Raw genomic sequence first — 25,852 nt, 5'->3', positions numbered from 1 at the left:
GCTTTCAATTTTATTAACTAAATTTTTCATTTATTCAAAAATATATTTAAAGTTACGAAAAATTTTCCCTATCTTTTTTGTATTTGAAAGGGGTGTGTTTTACACTTCAACCTGTTCATGCAGAAAAAAGAAAAGAAAAAGAATTAGGTTTTGAAAATTGCAGGAATAATAATGTGTTTTGAATTGTAGCATCAATCGCTTACTTATTGAATGCACTGTGCTGTCTGTGACTTCTTCAGATACAGTTTCTGGGAAATCGGACCTGTGTTTAGCTTCTGCCATTTTCATTCAAAGACAAAAGTGATGAGCTCTAGAAATGATACAACAAAAAATAATGCAAATTTAATAATCAATGTTTATTAAAATAATTCCAATAAAAATTAACATGAAAATATTCATTGACCTAATCCTAACAAAATAAAAAAAGAAGAAGAAAAGGTTGAATAACTAACAGTCTTACAGTTATTTCTATTTTTTGTCATTTTTGAAAGATCCTTAACTTAACTTCTATCGAACTAAAGTTCTAAATATCATTTTGTTGAAAAAAATTTCATTTAGCATCAACCAAAAATAATTATAGTTAAAATTAGCTGAAAATAACCATGTTTAACACAAGTTAAGAAGCACTATTGATTGTATTAAGAGAAAAATAATTAACTAAGACCGATTGAAAATTAACACAAATTTATATGGAATTTTTTATGACGGTCATTTTGTAATGAGTCCCACATCGGGGAGGTCAACTCAAAAAGGAGGCCTTATAAGGACTGGGGCTCTCCCACTCTAATAGCTAGTTTTGGGGGTGTGGTTCTCCTAAGGACTTATACTCATTACAAATGGTGCTTTCATTGAGAGCCGGCCAACCGGTGGTTGTAGACCCGCCGGGGATAGAGGCCCGTCGTGGTGGTGAGAGCCGCTGGGACGTCGGCTTTCGAAGAGGGTGGTAATGTAATGAGTCCCACATCGGGGAGGTCACCTCAAAAAGGAGTCCTTATAAGGACTTGGGCTCTCCCACTCTAATATTAAATTAATAACATATTAACCTTGATGGAAGTAAGCAGAGTTGAAAAAATAAATAAAAAGTTTAAAACATTTAAAATTATTTAATTTTTGAATTTTAGTTTATCAATTTTTTATACTTAAAAATATATTTTATCATTGAAAAAAAAAACAGACTTTCTACAAAAAGTAGACCCTTTTAATTGTTTTCATGCACACATACTATAAGAAAATTTTTAATCAACAAAAAAAAATTAAATCTCATATATATATATATATATATATATATATATATATATATATATATATATATATATAAAATTTGTACGACATGAATTCATAACGATTTAAACTATAAGATCGAAATCATCATTCTATTTTGTAACATTCCTACGTAATCTTTTAACATTTACAGAAAATGTATGTCAAAAATATTTGTTTAAATTCCCAATCGATTGCTCTTAATTTTTTTTTTATGATCTCAATGTTTTCTTCCCCAGACAGGAAATTAGATGGAAAGGAGTTTCCCGGTTTTTTCCCTCTCGTTTTATATGTTTTCTTTTGTCGTTGTTTGCATGACAGAAAAGGTATTTAGTATCAAATTCTCAAAATTCAGTTTTAAAAATATTATCTGTAAAAAACCTTGTTTTCTTCAAAGTTAAACTCAGCTGCCTCAGAGAAAATTCAAGTAACATCATCTTCGACCTTCCTTCAACTTAACTTTAATTCTTCCTATTCTTTTCTGATATCGTTTCTTGAAACAAAAGTCAGATTTGAGATCACTGCAGAATCCTTTTCAAATTAAATCTATCCGAACAATTTTTCTCTGCGTGTAAGTTAAAAATCCAACATTCTTTTTTCTTAGTTTGAGAGTTTGAGGGTTTTGTTTTTGTTTGAATTCTTATTAGAGTCTCGTTCCTCCTTGTGATTCCTTGGTTTTGGTTTCTAGAGATTGATTTGGAGTTTTGGTGTTCAGGATCATCTTTGAAGTCTTATTGTTTCAATCTTGGTCTACATTCGAAGTAAGAAAAACTATATTTTGTTGAAATTACGAAATGAATTGCTTATCGTGATCATTAATTATTTTTTAGGTGTTGAATTGATGAGTGTATGCGAATTGTGGTGGTTTGTATTTTCTGATTTTGCATGTTAAGAACAGGTGAAAATGTACTATTTTAGCTTAAGTGATAATTTTTAACTTAAGTGAGAGTCCTTGTTGCTCAAGGGAGAGCCCCTGTCGCTTAAACGAGAATTTGAGAATTTATAGCTCAAGTGAGAATGCTTTAGAATTTTAATTCCTTATTTTTAACTTGTGATTGACTGACTTAATTTTAAAAATATGATGTATGAAGCTATGCATGTAGAATGTTGGTATTTTGAGACTTGACTTGATATGTTGTTGTAAAATATGTGATTGTTTGATATTTAGAATTTGAGATGGAATTATTGATATATGAATATGAAAATATGATTAAGGATGTATATGATTGTGAAACTTGATGAATGTTTGACAAGTGAACCAATCGTTAACGTAGTAATAAAATATCGTCCTCTAGGATTGACTTGTTGAATACTAGATTACTAATGTACGTAATTTTGAGCAAATACGAATCAATAGAATTGCAAGCATAAAATTTATAATAAAAACTTTAATCAGTAGAAAAACTGTTAAAGGATTGATTTCGTACTTTTTCCTATAGGATTCTACTCATTTTCAATCGATGCAAGCAATGTAATCATCCACTTGAGTTTACTGAGAGCTATTTTACCCTTAATCCCCTAATAGGTAAAATCTATTCATTCAATTTGAACCCCTAATTCCTTAGGTTAGCATAACAAAATTCAATAAAATCATGAAAAATTAATAATCATCTTTATTGCAAACTAATTAGATATGCCAAATTTCCCAATTGTGACATAATCTAACCTGTCTTTTTTATAATCGTAAACCATCCCCAATTTTTCAATTGTGAAATTGCTTATAAATAAACGATAAAACCATAAACAGAGCACTGAGATGGAGAACATTAACAAAACATCAAATGTAAATAGTAGAACCTATAATCCAAAGTCTTACATCAATCCTCCAACAAAAGGAAATTAGTTCTACATAATGAAAAGAAAAATTCCAAACTGTAGGCAAAACAACTGCCGAAAATAGACAGGAAGAATAAGATTTTTTCCGTGAACACGCCTCCTTTGCTGAGGTAATTTTCTCTATCCTCTAACCGTTTCCCTTATCTCTTCTCTTTATATTTTCTATTCCTTTTAAATCTTTCTCAGTCCACGTAATCTTTAAATTTATCGCTAGAAAATCCACAGGTTGTGAAAAAATCCACAGGGCCACATGTGGAACACGTTTTGCACATGATCTTCTGAACCAAACTCCACATGTCGTGGAAAGACCCACCAGGCACATGTGGAACACACTGTTGTGTATCCTCCCATTTGAAGCAAAAACCACAGGTTATGAAAAAATCCACCAGGCACTTTTTGGATCAAGCTGTTTTGAAACTCGTATTCTTGAAGTCAAGTTGTGGAAGACTCCACCAGGTACTTGTGGAACATGTTGTTTTGTGTCTAACTTCTCCCTTCAGACTTGTTTACACAAGCAATGCACCAATCCAAATGTATGATCCGAAACTAGATAATACATGATGAAATTAGTCCAATAATACACAAATGAATAAAAATGCCCTAAACTAATGCATGAATATACCTATATATTATCTACTCATCAAAAGTATTATTGTGAAATTGTGATGATAATGAGTTTGTTGGTATATACGAGCATTGCATATGTTTGACATAATTCCATGAATCTCATAGGGGATTTTATGGTGGTGTTATTTTAGTGTATTTATTGGACTATGGATTCAAGTAAGGTGACATCCTGAAACTCTAATAATCATTCATACTTAAATAGAACATAATGATTCATGTGATAAGAGTAACATAAGATTCTAGTTTAAGACAAGATAGTGACCTTAGATGATCATGGATTAACCTTGTGTGTGGTAGGGTTAAACCCATTGGCAATAGCTCTACAAAGCAATGGAGGTTACCACAAGTACAAGTCTTCAGTGATTTCGATTCCAAATGCATGTATCCAGATAATTGAGTTTACTGTCAATTGTTTGTGTGCAGTTATGTGAATTATTTGTTGCTGCCCATGTATGACTTATAATTGATATGATTTAAATGGTCTTATGACAACTATTTTGTATACTAGTTTACCCTTGCACTTTATGGTCTTGTGATGTGTTCTTTTTTTGCAATGATCATCGTTCTAGTGGAAGCAGGATGAAGATGTAGGTTTAGAGACACCTCTGATGGATGATGACTCCGTAGTTAGAGTTGTGAGATTGGGACGAAGGTATGAGTGGTTAGTACTTTTAACATATGGATACATTTAAAGGGTTGGTGTTGTTGTATAAATGATATACTTATAGTTTGAATTCTTAAAAGACTTTATTAGTATACTTTTTATTTCGTTCATCTACCTTTTGAATATTATTATGAAATGTTTTATTTTATTAGTTTTATACTACTAAAACGGGATATTACATTATTTATGGATATATTTACCTTTAAGGTTATAAATATTGTTTTTGGCTCTAATAAATATAGATAAATATTTGCATGGTATTCACGACCAAATTTCGATCGAGACCAACTCGACTAAATTCAACCCAATTTTGACCGGAGCCAACTAGGCTGAATACAGCCAAATTTTGGTCAAGACCGTCTCAGCCGAATATGACCAAATTTTGTGTGGGGCTAACTCAACCCAATGTAGTCAAATTTGGGTCGGGGTCAACTCGACCGAATATTTCCAAATTTGGTCCAGGACCGGCTGGTCCAAATTTCAATCGAGGTCGACTTGACTGAATTCGATTGAATACTACTAAATTTCGTATAGGGCCATGCCGTCTCAGTCAAATACGACTAAATTTAGGCTAGTCCATCTCGATCTTTAACCTATCTCAACTAAAAATATAAATTGAAAATTTGGATTAGATATTTTAGATTATCCATTTTGAAAATGTAGATTTAGAGAATGAATATCCAATCCATAAAATATATAAAATGTATATCAGATTGAAATTCATATCTAATAAAATGGATTTTAAATGGATTGAATTTTTAATAAAATGGATTTTAAATGAATTGGATCAGAGAAAAATTGGATTTTTTTCCCACCCGTAATGAAAATAAGACAAAGATATATGTTATTTTCTTTTATGTTTTCTTACTCAATATATATTTTTTTCTTAAACTAGAAAATGTCACTTGAACTATAATATGGTAGAAAGCATTTTTTTTTTATTTGGCTTAATCAGTGTTGCTTAAGTGACTTTTGTATGATAAATTTTATATATTTGAAGTTGATAAATATTATGTTTGTGTATACAAGCAGAGAAAAATGTTATTTGATTAATGATTAAATATGTTTTTGGTCCCTTAACTTTTAGTGAAAATTGAAATTAATCTTTCTTTGAAACTTTGGCCTAATTTAGTTATTCAATTTTAGAAATGTTTGGATTTAGTTCTTTTAATCAATATCTTTTAAGTTTATTTAACGTTTTAAACATGTTTCATGAGTGCATTTGAGTTGTTTACCCCGTTTGACACATTCCCGCTTCAATATTAGCTAAGAAATTGTCTTGAAACACGTTTGAAACGTCAAATAAACTTAACAAAATTTTGTTAAAAAGACTAAAACCAAACATTTGTAAAGTTGGAGAACTAAATTGGATCAAAGTTTTAAAGAGGGACTAATTCTAATTTTTACTAAAAGTTAAGGAATAAAAATATATTTAACCTTTTGATTAATGATGCGAGATATTATGGTTTAATGATAATAGGTTGTGGATCATTGAATGTGGTGATAAGCTGTGAATATCTATGGTTTAATGATAATAGGTTGTGGATCATTGAATGTGGTGATAAGCTGTGAATATCTAGTGTGATTGATATGTTGTGCATGTGATATGTGTGGTGTTAGTGTGATATTTTGTACATATCAAAAGTTACTAAGAAAGTATGTTAAAGTGTGATGTAAGTATTACTTATTAAGTAGTTAGATAAGATACTCAAATTAAGGGATACATCAAGTAATATAGATAAATGTAAATAAATATACTATTTGAGTCAAGATTCGATGAAAATTTTGTATACTAACTTAAAGGTTGTAAACAATTATACTCAACTAAAGATTTTAAAATCATCTTATTAAAGTTCAGATTTGTTCAGATTTCTGTTGAGTTTTTTATGTTATTTTTCTACTAAACTTTCAACCTACACCTTTTTTATATTAAAAATATACTGTTAAACTTTCAAATTTGAAATTAAAAAAAAAAAAAACTATGAAACAACAATCCTTTAATAATTTAAATACATTTAAACATATAAAATGGTAACAGTAACATCATCTCCGTCCGTTTCAGTAACTATGTTTCAGTAACTAATCACTCTACCATTTATCATTAATTACATCTCGAATTAAAGAGGTTACAATTATAAATTTAAGAATTAATTTATATTAGAAATTTTGAAACATGTTAATACTATACAGGAAAATTATAAATAAGACTCTAAGGATAACAAAAAATTAATATAATAGTGAAATTAATTTTTTGAATATAGAAAATATTAAATATATTAAAAATTATAAATGATAAGTCTTACAAAATATGTATATTAAAACAACATTAAAAAAAGTCTTAAAATTAATCTAATAAAGCAGAAATATTTATATTCTAAATAAAACTTTAGGTTTTGAAAATAGATAAATATCTGTGAAACTAATGTGATGATGAAAATTATTTTTAAATTGTGAAAAGTAATTTTAAAAAAATTATATACTGAAGTAAAATTTAAGAAAAACAATATAAGAAATTGGACCTAGGGGTTAGAGAGATAGGATTCTTGTGTTGGAAACAAGTGTTATTGAATTTGATGGACACCCTTGAAACTTATTTTGTTTTTTTTTTTTTCCTTACTTTTGTTACATTGTAACAAGTGCTTCTAACTATTAGTGGGTTTGGACTGTGTTTTGTCATTCCAGTTCATACTCTTTGGGCTGTGTGCCTTTGCTCTCAACTCATACCCTTGCACCATCTCTTGGACTCAAACCACTAAAGATTGCAACTTTTTCATCTTTGTCTGTTGTTTCTCAAATGGGGGTTCAGAATTGTAATGGTTGCAGATCCTGGGAGGAGGACATTTACTGGTCTCATTTTCAATTCCAACATTTCGTGCAGTTTCTCCGAACGGGTTATGATCAACACCTTGTTAGTATTCCACCCCACCTCTTACTTTTCTGCTGTGAATCATGATAAATCTGGCAAGTAGTGGAACATGGGGCTTCATTTGAGTTCATGAACTTCATTCTATGTCCACATTTTTTTGGGGGTAACCCTTTGGTTGGTTCGTTCTATCATCTCTTTTGTTTCGATTTTTTGGTAAAAAAAATTGCATGCACCCTGATATGATTGTGGTCGTGTGTGTAGCTATGTCTGCATGGATGAAGGGCAAACATGAAAAGAAAGAACATGTGATGTGGTTGTTGTTGTTGTCCCTGTTCTTGTGTTCCTTGTTTGCAGACACTATCTACTTTGCATGCTTGATATGGAAATGGTTGGTTATCAATCAAGTTGTTGTGATTAGTCTTTGATGTGTATCCTATTCTACCTGCATGTTTTTACAGGTTATTGTATCTCGTTCTCAATGATGAAATTTGAAGTTTGTTTGCAGGCACTTCCGAAGACATTTTCAGATAACTTAAAGAAGAAGCCCCCTGCAAATGTGGCCCTAAAGGGTCCTAGTGGTGTTACGTGGAACGTGGCAATGGTTACTAGAGGAGATACCTTGTACCTTGCATGTGGTTGGGAGCAGTTTGTGAAAGACCACTGTTTGAAGGAGAATGATTTCCTGGTCTTTAAGTACAATGGTGAATCTCAGTTTGATGTTTTAGTGTTTGATGGGGGGAGCTTGTGTGAGAAGGCATGTTCTTATTTTGTTCGCAAATGTGGGCACAAAGAAGCAGAACATGTGGGTGGAAGTCTCAACAAGAAAAGGGACACTACAGAAGATCCTATGAAAGAAGGTCACATCCCTTTAAAAGCTGGTGTGGAATGTGCTTCACCTGGGAAATCGGTGCATGCTAATGGTACCAAGGAACCAATTAATGTCCCTTTTGAAACTCCTACTCCTAGTGAAGAGGCTTTCAATGCTGATGTTGAATCTGCTGGTGCTGAGCAAGTTACATCTGTTGGAGTCCCTCTTTCAGCTGTTCCCAGCGAAACTGCTAATGGGAAAAGGATCAGAAAGCTTGCTTCAGTTGTTAAGCATGTGCAGACCAAACGGAGGGGCAGGGGCAGACCAGCTAAAGTGTCTCATGTTGTAGACAGAGCACTTGACTGGGTTTCTGGTAACATGTTTACTTGTGAAGAAGTGAAAGGAAATGATATTACTACTGTTTAATGGACTTTTGTTTTTGTCTTATGAAGATTAAATTTGAGAATTTTTTATTTACTGACCAGTTTTTTATTCTTCAAAACCACAATATTTTTCTTAGGCTTTGAACTTGATATGAAATAATGGGAGCATATGAGACAGTATGGTTGGTCAAACCTATGATTGAAAGCAAGTTACGTTTGTGAAATGTCTTAATTCAAATTAAGGGTAAATCCAACATTTCTTTCTGAAACTTTGTTTGAAAACAAGTTATATAAGTAATAGCATAAGGCAAGACTCGCTTTTGCATATTTGTGCCCTGAAGCCTACAACAGATATCAACTAATTGATTTGATCATAGTTTGCTGTTATTGCTTGTGTAGGCTTCTTGTGTGCGTGTTTTAAACTCAAATGTTGTGTGATTATTTTGACACAACTTGTTGATGATTTGCATGTACAAAACATGATTGATTATGGAGAAATAATCACTTGTTTTATATTCAAAATCTCAGGGAGTTCAAAAATTCAAGTGATTCTTTCTTGAAAATCAGTTAGACTAGCAGAGGGTTCTCAGTTTGCAAAATTGATTAAAAGTAAAAATGGTCTGTTTTTACATTGACCTTATAACACTGCTGTTTCTGTTTGAATCAATACCAGGACTAGAAGCTGCTGAACCTGTTTCTGCGGTTAGAAGTGCGGCACAAGAGGTATATATTTCAAATAGAAGGCCTGTCACAGATGATGAGATTAAAAATGCCTTAGCATTGGCTCAGGCATCACGCACTGATGACAGTTTGGTTGTAGTCATGCGACCTTCTCACGTCTACAAGAGATTCTTTGTGGTAAACATTTGATTTGTGCCTCACACAATGTTTCACTATTTGATTTGTGCATACATAAGCTATGCAGAAACTCAATGCATTTTACCATGTTGTCTTTCCTTCCATTCCAAGTGTTTGTTATTGATTGTAGTAATCCTTTTGTGTGAGTAGTCAATGCCCAACAAGTGGATTGGAGAACACATCGCTCCAATGTCTCAAGATGTGATCTTGCGCACGGAAAAGGGTGAATGGGTTGCTAGATACAGCTACCATAATATTCGTCATACTGGTGGACTCACAGGTGGGTGGAAACACTTTGTGTTGGACAACAACCTGGAAGAGTACGATGTTTGTGTGTTTAAACCAGCTGGCCAAATGAACGAGAGCTTGGTCCTTGGTATGACCATTTTCAGAGTTGTTGAGGAGATTGTTCCTCTTTCTGCCATGTCTCCAACAGGAAAAAGAGGAAGAAAACCAGCACAGAATGTTAATCTCACTGAACCATAGTCTGCATCATCATGAGGGTGAATGAAAGCATTGCAGTGTAAGTTGATAATTATCTTAGGAGCTCAGACCAAGTTCTCTAGTTGTGTGTATTGTGGATATTGAGTTATATCGTTTAGCCTTATTATCAGTCTTCTAAGGGGGTGTAGTGTAGTTATATATAAATATCTATGTATGTACTTCTTATTGGTGCTGTTAGACCTTGCTGGTTTAAATATGAACTGATATCTGCAGAGTTTTTAGGTGTTGAGTTTGAGTTGAACAAATCTAGTGTGATGGAATTTTAGTCTTTTTTATCAGTGCCTCAAAGTAATATGTATTCAAGATGTTGGTTTTGATTATCTGAGGACATTTATGAAGAGAAGATAAAGTTTATTAAAACTTGAAAAGTGGAGAACTCTCACCAGAGAAATTTCACCAAATTTAAATGAATATGTTCATTTTAACTGACATGAAATGCCTAATTTGTTTTGCTTGTGTTTATGAAGTGCCTTTTGTGTTTCCTGCTGATATGTGTACTTAAAATGGAAATTTGAGTTGACACTAAATTTGTTTTTGGTTTGTTGTGCATCATTAAGGGTGTGTTTAAATTGTAGTTGGAAAAATTAAGTTTGAATTTGAATGAAACTGAAGATCTCATTCAACAAAAAATTTTATGGTTTTGCTTTAAAAGCAACGCATAATTAGAGTTCAATGAAATAAAATAAAAATTTGTCAAATATCGTTTGTAACTTTCAATGTAAAGTAAATTTTGGATATGAGCTCTCAAATTGAAAATCAAATACATAACAAGTTTGTCTTTGAATTGTTATGTGGCATTTCAATGCAATTTGATATAAGAAAAAAGATGAAGTGTCAAAGTTTTCCAAGTCTTTTTAGAGTAACATCCTGAATGAAACCGTTTTTCACATCCTGTATATTTTTTAAATTAATATTTCAAGGAAAGTAATTTTCTTTTTATCTATTTTTAAATTTCAAGCTAACATTAATATTTTTTAATTAATTATACTTTATTATACTTAATTTGTAATTAATTTATACTTTTATCATGCCAGTGGAAAGAAACAACAAAGAAAATGCATTTATTGTGAAAATAAAACGATGAAAGTTAAAGAGAATAGTAACTTCACGACTATTTCACAATAAATGAGAGAAATTGTTATTTTTCTAATTTCTGTATAGAAATCTTAGAAGACACTAAAAACCAGGGTGTTAAGCGGTCAATTTTGTTATATAAATAAAACCCTTCTATTATTTATTATTACTATTTTATTGTTTTGCTGTATTTAACATTTTTCTGAAATGCTGTATTTTCTATCTAAAGATTTAAAAGACTAGGTGCTTAAACTAAATGTCAAAGTAATAAGGAAACTTTAATTTTATATTTAACTTTTAATTTTGTGTATGCAATTTGTAGAATACCTCAAAAGTAAATGACTAAACCAGTTTGACTTTAACTGATTTAGTTTGTAGCTTTTTTTTTCTCTTATTTCAACATATTTTGGGCTGGCACTCTTTTATGGGGCTGGCACTCTTTTATTGGGCTTCTCCCTGCACCTCAAATCATTTTTCTTGTACCCAAAACTTTTTTATTTCTAATTTTACCCACAGTTAAAGTTAAATGAAGAAAGAAAAATAACAGTAAAAAAAATTTAATTGCACTACGTTTCACGTTTTTATATGAAACGGATTACAAAATCCGTTTCATGATTTCTACAAACAAATTTGGAAAGTTGTTTTCTGAATATTGCGTTTTTTTATATGAAACGGATTATACAATCTGTTTCACAATTTCCAGAAACGGATTTTAAGATTTGTTTTGCTATTTGTTTTGTGTTTTTTTTTAATATTCTATTTTATTTTATTTCATTTTTAATATTTAGTTTCTTGATTTCATGGTTAACAGAATGATATATATATATATATATATATATATATATATATATATATATATATATATATATATATATATATATATATATATATATATATATATAATTTTTTTAATTTAAAGTTGAACTCATTTTAAATTTTTATTTTATTTATTTCTTCATTAATTATATAAAAGAAAAATTGTAAAATAAATTAAATTAAAAAATACTTAAGTTGTAAATTAAAAAATTATTCATTGTATTATAACTATTTTTAATTTATTTAAAGTATATGTTTTTTAAATTTCAAAAACGGGATTCGTGATCCGTTTCAGAAAAGTATGAACCGGATCCCGAAATCCGTTTCATAAAAAAACATGAAAATTTATGAAACGGTTTTCGAAATTCGTTTCATACTTTTCTGAAACGGATTACGAATTCCGTTTCTGGAAAAAAAGTTTAAAATTTGTGAAACGAAATTCGTGATCCGTTTCAGAAAAGTATGAAACGGATCCCAAAAGCCGTTTCATAAAAAAACATGGAAACTTTTGAAACGGATTTCGAGATCAGTTTCATACGTTTTTGAAACGGATCACAAATTTTGTTTCTGGAAAAAAAAATAAAAAATAACAAACGAATTTTGAAATCCATTTCGCTTGGAGAAGAAACGAAGAGGAGAAAAAATCTGTGAAAATAATTGGGGGTGCAGCTCAGACAAAATACGTTGTCACAGTAAATAATATTTACTGCTTTTCCACCATTTTTCATCCATTGCCAAGTACAAATTAGTTAGGGGTAACATGGTAAATTTGGGAGGTACTGAAGAAGACTGGGAGGTGCAGGGAGAAGGCGCCCTCTTTTATCCACCCGGTCCACTAAAAAAAGTCAACGAACAAAGCCCAACTTATGGTCCGTGTTATTCTCAAATGCTAAGCCCAATTTTTGGTTAGTTTTTTTTTATATATAATCTATGACTTCGTAATACATAACAAAAACAGTAGAAACACGTATTTCCCTTGGAAACGGTAGTATTTCATATAAATAATATATGACGGAAAATGATTTAACTATATATAAAGGTTACTTTTTCAAAAATACACATTTGAACCACAATTAAATTAATGATAATATAAGTTATATTTTTACTAGTAATGGAATTAATTATATTTTAACCTACCTAATGACAACACAACTATTATTTCTTAATAATAAACTAATAAATTAATGAAAAAAAATCGATTTAATATAATAAATATTTTTTTTAATACAACAAAAAAATTTCAATTTTAATATTAAATTTTTAACTTTATTAATTTGGTTCTTTTAAAAAAATAACATAAATGTAAATTAACTATAAAGAAACAAACACATATGCCAATTGCTAAGGACTAAATATATGTTCAACTACATTAATTATTATTAGAGTTCAAATAAAATTAACCGAGTTAAAATTAAAATGAAAATATAATTTATTGATTATTATACTAAAAACAAAATATATTAATACATACTATACTAAACTAACTATTTACCCATTGATATATAACTTATTTTAAATTAAACTATTATTACTAACTACACAAATTGTCATTTTTTTTACAGTTATAAAATATTCTAGAAATTAGTCTCCTAATTAATTGATTTCTTAAAACGGTCATTTGTATAGCAATTAATTAAGTTTGTATTAAACATTGGCATAAAAATTTATGAAGCTACAAATGGAAGTAATGTAGTAATGGTGGTGCAAAGCCAAACAAAGTTGTCATGGATTTGTTGTTTTCTCGGTACTCTTGCTGGATTTATCTTCATATTTAGTTATCATAAAGGAAAAAGGAATATGACGCGTTTGGAACACAAAAATAATTAAAAACGTTAAAAATAGTAATTTCACACGTCATGGGAAACAGGCTTGGCTTATTCTTGGTGAAAGGGACCCCGTTTTTGTTTTCTTTCTATGTCGCCATTTTGTTGTTTAATTAATTAATTAATTGAATACTTAGTCACGTAAGACTGTGATAATTAATAAACACAATAAATAATGATCATTTATTATCGTTTGGTGTATTATATTTAGGGATGGCAACGGGGCGGGGCGGGGACGAGTTTCGCTATCCCATACCCATCCCCGCATAAAAAATTTATCCCCATCCCCATACCCAAATTCAACGGGTATCAAACTTTTTTCTCATCCCCATCCCCATCGGGTAACGGGTATAATCTCATACCCGTACCCGTGTTCTAACTACTTCAATATTAATTTTTATAAAAGAAAAAAAATTACGGTGAAAAAAACATAATATTATGAAATATTCAATATTAGGAGGATTTTCTTCGATGCCAAATACCTTAAAATAAATTATAATTGTTTACATTTTATATTAGAATACCAAATAAAATTTCATGTGAACCAAAACATTTATTAAATTTGCAAACTACAACATTGATGAACTTAGTTGATAAAATTAAAAAATATTTTAAAAAAATATAAAAGGAAAACAAATATTCAAATTAAAATATATTTTAAATGTTTATTTACTTCAATTTTTTAAATTCTAATGAATCTCTTTTTTATACACTAATAAAAGTTATAATATATCACTTGATCAAAATGACACAAAGAACAAATAATAAAAGGAAAACAAATATTCAAATTAAAATATATTTTAAATGTTTGTTTACTTCAATTTTTTAAATTACAATGAATCTCTTTTTTATACACTAATAAAAGTTATAATACATCACTTGATCAAAATGACACAAAGAACAAATAATAAACATAATAATAAAATTTTGACATAGATTTTGTATCTTTTGAACTTCAATATATATTGGATAGTGACAAAAAAATATTCATAGAAATTACATTAAATTTTTATATTGTAGTAAATAAAAGTTATTTATACAATTAAAGTGAAAAAAATTACAGTATGATTAATAGTGAGTTATAAAATAACAAATAATTAGATAGAATATATCGAAATATTATTCTACATGATGAAAATAAACAATAAATAAAAATATTAAAAAACTAACAAATGTGTGTTTTAGAAATAATTTGAGAGACTATCGAAAGAAATCGCACAAAGGAAATTAAATGTATAATTAAGGTATGATAAAATGAAAAAAACCTTAGAGAACTAATTATTAAATTATGTTTGAAGTGGTTAAAAATAAATAGAAATATCATTAGTGACAAAAAAATTTGTCATTAAATTACAAATAAATTAGTAATTAAATTGGTCACTAAATCAAGTACCGATTCGATCATTGAATCAGTCACTAATTTAGTCATTGATTCAGACAATAAATCAACTACTACCACCAATGACGAAAAATAGTGACTGATATGGGTTACTGACTAAATCAGTCACCATTTCATGTTTTTCTTGTAGTGAATTATCATATACTATTCCTAAATATCATTATATATATATATATATATATATATATATATATATAATTTTAACCACTTCAAACAGAATTTAAAGTGAAAAAATTACATTATGATTAATAATGAGTTATAAAATAAAAAATAATTAGATAGAATATATCGAAATATTATTCTACATGATGAAAATAAAAATAATAAATAAAAATATTAAAAAATTAACAAATGTGTGTTTTAGAAATAATTTGAGAGACTATCGAAAAAAATCACACAAAGGAAATTAAATGTTTAACTAAGGTATGATAAGACGAAAAATATCTTAGAGAACTAAGAAAACTTTTCAAATATCAATATATATACTTAATGGTTGAAAAATAACGAAAGTTATTTTAATGAAACAAAAGAGTTCTTCAAATTAAACAAAAATTAATAATAATAATAATAAGTAAAGAATTTTTTTTATATTACCTTAAATTGAGAGTATAAACATTCTCATGTGAAAGGAAAATTTATAATAAATAAAAATATTAAAAAATAATATAAATATTCAAATGTGAGACATGATTTTTTTTTATTAACATACATCATTTTAACATAATTACATAAAGGTTATGATAAGATAAAAAATATATTGGAGATGAGAATGAGTTTATGACAAATGAAATAATTAAAAGAAAAAAAAATAGAAATATATATATATATATATATATATATATATATATATATATATATATATGTGTTACTTGATTAATTGTGAATATTTTAATAATTTAAACGAGAATGGAGATATGGCGGGGACGGGTATTATGGCGGGTATATGTACATCCCCATACCCATCCCCATACCCAACTGAAAAAGTCGGGGATTCCCCATACCCATACCCATACCCAGTCAATGAGGGATTCCCCGTCAAAACGGGGACGGGTTCGGACAATACCCACGGGGACGGGTTTATTTGCCATCTCTAATTATATTTTGCTTTTCTAAAATACCCTTAATTACTTATAAATTAATAATTTTTTTCCAAAGGGTGCGAATTAGTTAAAAAAAGTTTATAAAACAGATACGAAATATTATAAGTATTTATAATTAAAAAAATATATACAAATTAAGAAAAAATGTGACGGGATAATATACAGCAAGACCATTGATGCATGCAGAGATGGAAATGGAAACAACGTTAATTGATGTCAGTAAAAATCACAGATAGCGATCGAAACTTTTTAACCAGAGAGAAAAATTGAGTTACACATTCACTTTCACAAACCTAAAGACTTACTACTAATATAAAAAGAACTTTAGTTTTTGCTTTTGACAGTGAAATTTCTGTCAAATGCTGAGATCCAACGTTCTAAAATCTCAATCTTCTTATTGAACTTGAATAATACAAGAAGATACACAGAAAATTCAAGAATCAAAACCAGACAGAAAAATGGCAGGTGGAAAGAATAGTCTCTACGTTCTGTTCTTAATATGGGTTCACTATTTTCTGCTACTGTAGTAAGCATAAGCTTATACTCAACCATATTATTAATGTTGAGAAATGTATAATTATTCTGCGGTAGAAGTGAGGTGGGCTAAGTCGTAATCCTAAAATGGGATTTCCAGTAGGATAGTTATTGAATGAGAGATTGTTGCAGATGACATCAATTGTCATGTGGTAGAAGTCAAGTGGACCGAATCACACTCGAATCTTGACACTTAGATTGTTACACTCTTAAGTAAAAAGAGTTACACCCTAACTAATAACCGTAGTTTTTAGTCTAGTGACAAACGTTCCATTATAACAAGAAGTTAAAAAAAATCGTGTTCTGATCAACGACTATAGCTTTTCACCTAGTAAACGCTCGATTTTAACAATTAACATTCATCATTAGTTTTTTGCATGTTTGGTATATCATTAGTTACATTCAAAGCTACTACAACTGTTCATAACAACAGAGGACTCATAATTTGTTTGAGATTTACTGAATATATTACGTGAGCTCTCAATTAAGTTTTGTATTTTGTGAGGAGTTAGGAATGAAAGAAATGGTTGTTTGTGATTGATAATCTGCAAATGTGCAGTGTCTCTCTCTGTGTACGTTCACAATCATGAAACTTGAAATTTGTTGTATTTCTATGCAAAATTGGAGACCGAATTTGTGTAAACTTGAAATGACAGAGAGAAGAATATTGTGATGAATTTGAGGACCCTTACAGTGAGTGAAGTTGAATCATTTTTGTGTGGTCTTTGATTTTGAGTGGTGGAGGGGCCTGAAGGAAACAGGGAAATATAGTTTTAGTGGGGTAGAAAAGCACACAAACACTTACACATAAACACACACATTGAGATACACTACAAGCATATAGCAACCAAGAGAAGAGTTATCTTTCTCTTTCTCTGGCCGAGACCAGTTTTCAGTGGCCACTCTGCAATGCCCACACAATCTGATCTCAGGCACATGATTTTCTGCTTCTCAGTGGTCCCATTACACCAGTACATTATTCAGTGCTTCAGCCACAACTTATTACAAACATATTACAAGCACAACACAACACAACATTGCATATATATTATAAGCTTCTCTGCTATATTGGCATCAAGTGCATACACCTTTTTCTCCACTCTGCTACCTAAACTGGTTTTCAGTTTCCTCTCTTCACCCTTTTTTCCTTTACATACGCTGCCCCATTTGCAGTTTTTGAGTACCAAGTATATTACAAACACTTGTTTTCTTTTGTTTTTATCCCAAAGTTTTCAACTTTTCATGCTTCCACCACACCACATCATAATAGGTAACTGAAAATAAATAACATTTGGCTAGAAAAAGAAAACAAAAGGGTGGTGAATTTTAGCGTGAAGATACACAATGATCTATGTCAGTCAGCAGCAGGTGATATGTTGCAGAGCATGATGATGAAGTACTCCTCTTCAAATTTCTAAGGATCTGATGTGTAAAGCTGCTTGGTATTATTAGTGGAAGAAATTGTATTCATTTTTTTTTTCCTCTTTTTCAGTTCTAAGATGATTTTCACTTATTCTATTTTTCCCTTTCTGGTTTTCTTGATGATTTTCTATTGATGTGAAAAATTTTGTGAGAGTTTGAATTTTATTCATGATGTTAGGACTTTCTTAGTGAATGATTTTATTCATCATGTCAGCACTCTTTATATATTGAAATTTGTGTTTGAGTATTTAAAATTACTAAACTTTAATTTAATGACCAAAACATTTTTTTTTCTTATGATATATTGTTTGGAAAATTCAAATTGAAATATATTCAAATTACATGTTATATTTATTTATATTAAATGGAATTTTTTATTTTATATATTAAGAGTAAAATGACAAAAATATTTAATTACAAATTTTGATAAACAGTTTTGCATCTAATAATAAGAAAAGTAAAAGGAAAATGATAGATTATATTAAAGTAAGATGTGTCTCGGCATTTAACTTAGTGTTTAATTTTACAACTCGTTTAAGAGTAAATCCTCGCTCGTGCCAAACGAATAAAGGGTTGATTAGGTTTGCTATATCATTATTTGGTGTTTGTTTTTAAATATTTGGAAGGCAATTATTTAAATAATAATTTTCGATAAAGTAATGGAACTATTTTTATTATGAAAATCTTATTCAACATAAGGAGGAATTTAATAAAAATTAAAAGTTACCAAATTAATTTCAAACTAATAAACTAATTTGCTTTCCCATTTCATCTAAAATAATTATTTTTTAAATGCTAACTCAATTCCAACTTCATGTTTTCTTTTTACTTCTTTAAGACCATATCTAAATAAAATAGGCTGTTTTAAAATCATTTTTGAGAAAAGCAAATAAATTTCATAATTATTTAATCATCAACATAATATTTAAAAAAAAATACTATCTTCTTACAAGAAATTCAAACAAACATGATAATTGATATCACCCGTTGCATCATCCATAGTATTCAATTTAACGTCTTATAATTCTCTTATGCTTTATTATATTATAAGTAAACCAATTTATTAATTAAGTTTCAAATGTCTTTCAAAACCAAAAAAAAAAAAAAATAGAGTTCAACACTGTGACACACACTGAGAAAATCGAGACGTTTAAATAGATGCACCACTTAGATAAAGGAATTTTTATTGCACAAAGTTTGACAAAATTCTGATTCCATCAATGCATTTTTATAATATAGATAAGAGCGTATACTTCTAAATAGAAACGAAGTTTATTTTTTAAGACTGTGAGTTATTTGCATTTTTCATTTAATTTTATATCTCAATTAAGATTTTCGCATACTCATTTTTAAAAATAATGAATATTTTTTTCTCACTGAAATGTCCTTACACTTCTCTTTATTTCATTGTTTATATTCAGTACATGTTTGAATAATTATATTTTTCTACAAATACACCTAACCCTACATATTTTAATGAATGTCTAAGATTACTTTCCACCCAACTAATTTACATACTTCTGATATTAAAAATAAGTTTTTAAGCTTAATTCAATTCTATAAAATCAATTTGTAAATTGAGATTTGCACCTCACTTATATATTATGAAATTGTTTTATTTCTAATCGAATCATATAATGTATAATTATCGATCAATACTGTATCCGACATAATCAATTTACCATTAAAAACGAAAAGATTTATATTAGTGTGGCTTATTTGGGATAATATTAAATATATTATAATTATTACATTGAAAAGAAAAAAAAAAGTGAATATATAATAATGAATTTAAAAAAATATGAAAATGACACATAAAGCCAAATAGGGTTTGTTGTAGTTTTGAAAAGGAAGGGACTTTTTGACCTAAGTGTTCACTATAATTAGTGAATTATTATCCCATGATTGATTGATTAATCTTGATGGAGGATTTGGCATTTGGCAGCCCTAGTGTGCCCTAAAAGCTGTCATACACTTTACAAAAAAGCACAAAGAATTTGTTGAAGGTTTTGGTTGAACTAGCAAACCAAACTCCTATATATTTATATAATTAGTAGTAGTTTAATGTTGATTAATTATGATTATGTAAGAAGTGAAGTGTGAATAATAAATGTTATGTGAGTATATGGAGTGATGGACCATGTAATGTCGTGGAGCACATGAGCCTAAACGGCGTTGATTTCGGTGATTCCTTGCTTTCTTTTTTGTCGTTTCTTTGATACTCAAAGTAGATGAACTAGGGGAAGATGAAACTCTATTTTCGAAGCAACACATGCTTGTATGGCTGTATTCCGATCTCACGAATAACCACCACGAACCTAATATTCTTCTCATCCACTAATTCACAATTCCTATTAGGATTAATTACCATCAAATCAATGCTCAAATCTCGAGTTTTACTCGTCTTTTCTTTAATAATATTCTATTATTCTTTTCTCAAGACAAAGTGGTAATTAATAATGTCCAAATCATAATAGTTAAATTCTATTTATAAAATATGGATGTATTCGTTGATGAAAATCTACATTGACGAGAGACAAGACAAATTCAAAATATATAAGTGATGTGTAAACCTTATTTTATAAATTGGTTTGGTAAAATTGAATCAAATTTAAAGTCTACTTTCTAATATTGGTTAAGATATAAATTTTAAGTTAATTTAATTCTAAAAAAAATCAATTAATAAAGTATTGTTTTCATCTTTACATATTATAATTTGACTTTATTTTCAAACGACTTACAATTTCTAATGCACTCTCTTTACGTCGAGACATATATCTCTCAAATGTAAAATTAAATATCTATGCGGAATATGAAATCTCCAACAATAACACTATAAATCATACTATTTTTTCTTAATGTAACGTTAATACGTAAAATTTAAATGGTTTACATGTTTAATTTAGTGCTACATTTCATGTTATTTAAACATATTTTATACAATTTCTTTGATTCATTGCAAAAGGGTATATATATATATATATATATATATATATATATATATATATATATATATATATATATATATATATATTTCATTAACTATGAACGCGTTGATCATGTTCAAATTAATTATGTCAATTGACTACTTTTATGGAAATATTCGTAATTCATTAAATAGTTTACTTCAACCTAATTGTATCAATTTCAGAAAAAAAATAATCTAATATGAGCACAAATCTTAACATGACCTCAAGTTGTCAATAAATTTGAATTTTAAGGCTGGGTTACCTTAAACCCTAGAATTGAATATATAAGTGCACAAAGTTCTTCTCATTCTTTTTTGTTCCCTTTGACAACCTTGTTCTTTTTTATAGTTTTTATGACACATCTAATCAAGTGGTGTAGCAGTGCACATGTCTTTGCATGAATGAATGAATGAATGAAATAGTGATATAGCATTCCACATGAGTTAGGTTGGCAAAAAATAGTAAAACGCAAGCATCTTATTAGAAGTAAATCACGAGAAACATATATAGCATTTAATTTTCATTTACTACTCACAACCTACACAATGTGTAACATCATGTCTGTTCTTGCTTCGGATGCACTAAATTTACTTCCCAATCATACACCTCCACTTCTACAAATCACAATTAAAGAAAAAACAATGACCCCAACACACAATCTTCAGAATTTAACATATGCACACCACTCGTCATAAAATATTTGTCCAAGTAGAAAACTCAGAGAGAAATATCATCGCAAATATTATAATCATTTATTTAATTTTTAGATATTTTAATATTATATATAGATAATTAGTTCGTTTAACTCTTTATTTATTATTTTTCTAAACAATACATCTTGTTTTAATGAATTACCTCTATAAACCTAACAAGTAGTATAAGAGCCGATAGTTAAAACCGATTCAAACTAGTGCAGTATAGTCCTTGTATCGAAAGTCTTCCTGCCAAGGGTTTCAGGTAAGTATGTCTCATTAAGAAGAACGACAGTACAAAAAAGACAGAAAAAAAAAGTACTCGTGGTTGGAAATGCTTCCGTTGGAGGGGAAGTATACCAATGTGGTTGATGGGACTCACACTTGAGGAAGAGATCGTTAGAAATCTAAGTGTGAGTTTAAGTTCTACATTGACTATACATCACTTTATACATTAGAGATAAATGCAAACATCACTTTACACATCAATTTTGTAGGATTAAGTTAGATTTAATGCCATTTACTCTGTAATAAGTAGGTGCAAATATAATCTTACAAGCTGATTTTATAGAATTGAGTTAAATTTAAAGTTCAAACCAAATCTCACCTTACTGGACTGATATAGTGAAATTGAGAAATTGAGTTAAGTGTAAATAGGAATAGTTTAATGGAGTAGGGTGGACAAAGTTGATGAATTTGTTATAATAGACAAACACATGGAATATTAATTGGACAGAGGCAACGGGGTGATAGAAGGACATTTTGACCGGATATTCCCAGATCACAAGCTTATAGTTGAATAATTGGAATGAAAAGAGAAGGCATAGAAAATGATAAAGAAAAGGGAAAGTTTTAATTTCCCGGAGAATCTAGAGCGCATCAGGCGCTGACCGTGGCTTCGGAATCTATTAAGAAATGGATTAAGAAAATGGTTTGATTAGGAAGAGAAGAAAGGAATAAACAAAAAGCATGGGGTTCCGAGCATAATTGTTGCTTACAATACGCCATAAATGTTAAAGTTTTGGAGTCATATAAGAACAGGGGAATAACATAACATAACACCAAAACAACACAACAAACCAACAACACCCTATTGCCTACACAAACTCACGCCCATAACTCACGTGACCCTACCCTTCTTGACGCCGATCAATATGCTATTACTATTGCTATTTTCCCTTGATCAAAGTTTAAATAAAGGTTAAATATGTTTTTAATCTTTTAAGTAAATTTTAGAATTAATCTATTTCGAAATTTTGGACCAATTTAGTTCTTCATCTTTCAAAATATGTGAATTTAGTATTTTTAATCAAATTTTGTTAAGTTTATTTCACATTTCAAGCGTGTTTCATAATAGTATACGACACATATTTGCTTTAATGTTAAGTCAAATACTATTATAAAACACGTTTGAAATGTCAAATAAACTTAACAAAATTTGATTAAAATGACTAAATTCACGTATTCCGAAATATGAAAGACTAAATTGATCAAAAATTTCAAAATTAACTGAAAATTAAGGGATAAAAAACATATTTAACTCTTTAAATAAAGTTAATAAAATTTAAAAAAAAAAGTTATTTCTTTATGTTAAAAATAAAATATTCAATAACTGGTCATGCTGAACCGACTATTTCTATTAAAATATTTTAATAAAAAATTCAACTCAGGTTTACTCTTTCTTCGTTTATTATATATTCTTATTTGTATTGTCGACGAGAAATTATATTTGATTTGTGAAAAAAATTGTATTTGTGATAAAAAAAGAAAAAAAAAACATGATGTTGATGATGTGGTATATTTTTTTTAGTTGTCTTGGAAATAGAAAGAAGACAGGTGAGTTGAGTTGCTTAAGGTAAAGGTAGTGTTGGACATAAGACATGGAATATTTGAACACGGAGAGGGAATATTGGAGAGGAGGATTATATGCTACATAATTAGACAAATGCTAGCGTTGAAATTCTTAACGTTAACGTTGGAACGGATGCACTTCTTTATACTATTCCTACTTGCACTTCCTCCCACGCTCCATTCACACACTCACTTCCCCCTTTATTTATAATCACAAATCATATATATCTTCGATTTAAACGCGAAATTGCAATTCATTTTTATTCGGAATTTTAAAAATAAATGAATATAATATAAATAATTCAAACATTGACTGAAACACCACTTGACATGCCAAACAAATATAATGCAATAAGTTATAATGATTATATCGTTCATTTTTAAAGTTTATGAATTGGCTTAAATATTTTTTTCATCCTCATTTTCATAGTGTTTATTGCGGATGATCCTCATTTTGACAGAATGTTTAAAATGGTCCTCATTTTTTTACCGAATGTTTAAAATGATCATCATTTTCGATTCGTATTTTATTTGGTCATTTTTTGTGACGTCGTTTAAGTCAGTAAAGAAATACTGTACAAGTGACACTATTTGTATTACGTTGCATTGTGGTGTGTTATGTGTACTGTACATATGGTTCCGTTACTGATTTAAACGGCGTCACAGAAAATGACCAAATAAAATACGAATTGCAAAAATGACGATCATTTTAAATATTCGGTTAAAATGAGGACCATTTTAAACATTATGTTTAAATGATGACCATTTTAAACATTATGTCAAAATGAGGATTATCCGCAACAAACACTACGAAAATGAAGACGAAAAAGGTATTTAATCCTTATGAATTCTATCAAAGTTTAAGACATAGACAAATTATAATTTTGCATTAAAGTTTAGAAACTAAAAGAACATATTTAACATTTATTTTTTTTTAACTAGAATCAATAAAATATCACGAGGATTATGGGTTTTTTAAAATCAATAAGATATCACGAGGCAAATAAAGAAACCCCTTGATATCTATGAATTAAATTATTAGTCATGATTAGGTAAAAATGCATACGATTTATGTCATAATTTTTATGAGAAAATCTTTATTAATTTAAATGTAATGTTTATTGACAGTCTACTCGAATAAAATGAAGGGTGTCTTCTCGGCCTTAAAATAGATTTTTAAAATGAATAGAAGTGGATGTCTTAACTTTAGTTTCATTCAACCTAGTCATTCTTATGCAAGGGATGTTACTATATAGATGATAATAAATGTAACCTAATAATTATTTGTACAGAGAGCGAAAGAAGTAAGAACGAAAGAAAACATTTAAAATTTGAAAAAAAAAATCTACTGTTAATTTGATAGAACAACAGAAAACAAGGGAAAAATCAAGAAAAGAAAAATTATTTTCAATTTTCTCCTTTTAAAAATTTATTTTTTTCTATCTATCAGGACACAGACTAATAACCACAAGTAAAAGCATATATGAAAAATTACGGTAAGAATATGTAATAATAGGACTAAATGTTCCTATTAATATATAGTTCATACTGTTCCAGCTTACATTCAATAAGTTTTACATCGTTTAAGAGTAAAGGTTAAGCAAAGTTTAAATACTTTTATTTTTTTTTTACCCTCTGAAACATTTTTAAAGATAAAACCGTAACAGAATTCAAATACTATAAAACAGACAATACCTCGAAAACATATCGATTAATCTAACAATCCTTTTTAAGTATAAATTTAGTTTAACTAAAATATCCTTATTTTATGTATCATCCCAATTAATACACATAAAGGGATAATTTAGAAAATGTATTTTGAATAAAAAAAACATATAATTTTGCCATTGTTAAAATTCATTGAAAATTGTGAAAAAGCGCGTTAGAGTAACACGGTGAGAGATATGACAAGAACATAGTTGAGGGCCTCATCAGCATGTTTTTTGCTTCTGCATGTGGTTGTGGGTCTGCAACCTGCTCTCACCTACACACTCTCTACTCATACTCACACACACTCATAATATATATATATATAGTTCCTCTTTCTTAAATCTTTCAACCTTTCAAAATTTCTTCTCTTCCATATCGTGCACCTTCGCACGTGTACAGCACGACCTTAAGAAATGTATACATGAAAATGAGATCTTGTTGATAAAGGAGTTAAAAAACATGTACGAGAATCCAAGAGGTGGGTTAGGGTTGTTCGTAAGTGTTAATTAATTGTCATGGTTTGTTTGATGGGTTCGGAAAACACAGATACAGAAATAGTCATTTTCCTGTGAGGGTGTCCCAAAGCTATGGTGATAGGTAGAAAACGATGAGGTTTTTAATGGCACATATGTGTTCGTCTGCACGTAACAGTAACA

The 25,852-nt window shown here is 29.1% G+C and overlaps 1 protein-coding gene across 1 annotated transcript; it reads left to right on the top strand.

The window, feature by feature from the left end:
- The first annotated feature begins 7,038 nt into the window (after positions 1 to 7,038).
- On the top strand, positions 7,039 to 10,051 carry LOC114193761 (AP2/B3-like transcriptional factor family protein). The gene is made up of 4 exons (XM_028083691.2): positions 7,039 to 7,295; positions 7,759 to 8,434; positions 9,118 to 9,302; positions 9,453 to 10,051. The coding sequence occupies exons 1-4, from the start codon at positions 7,182 to 7,184 to the stop codon at positions 9,786 to 9,788; spliced, it is 1,311 nt and encodes a 436-aa protein (XP_027939492.1). The 5' UTR covers positions 7,039 to 7,181; the 3' UTR covers positions 9,789 to 10,051.
- Positions 10,052 to 25,852: the final 15,801 nt, after the last annotated feature.

The sequence above is a fragment of the Vigna unguiculata genome, chromosome 8 (assembly GCF_037176805.1).
Source record: "Vigna unguiculata cultivar grain cowpea cultivar isolate G323 ecotype 2 chromosome 8, ASM3717680v1, whole genome shotgun sequence".
Lineage (NCBI taxonomy): Eukaryota > Viridiplantae > Streptophyta > Magnoliopsida > Fabales > Fabaceae > Vigna > Vigna unguiculata.
Note: the sequence above shows the minus strand (reverse complement) of the source record. Positions and strands in the feature narration are given on the sequence as shown.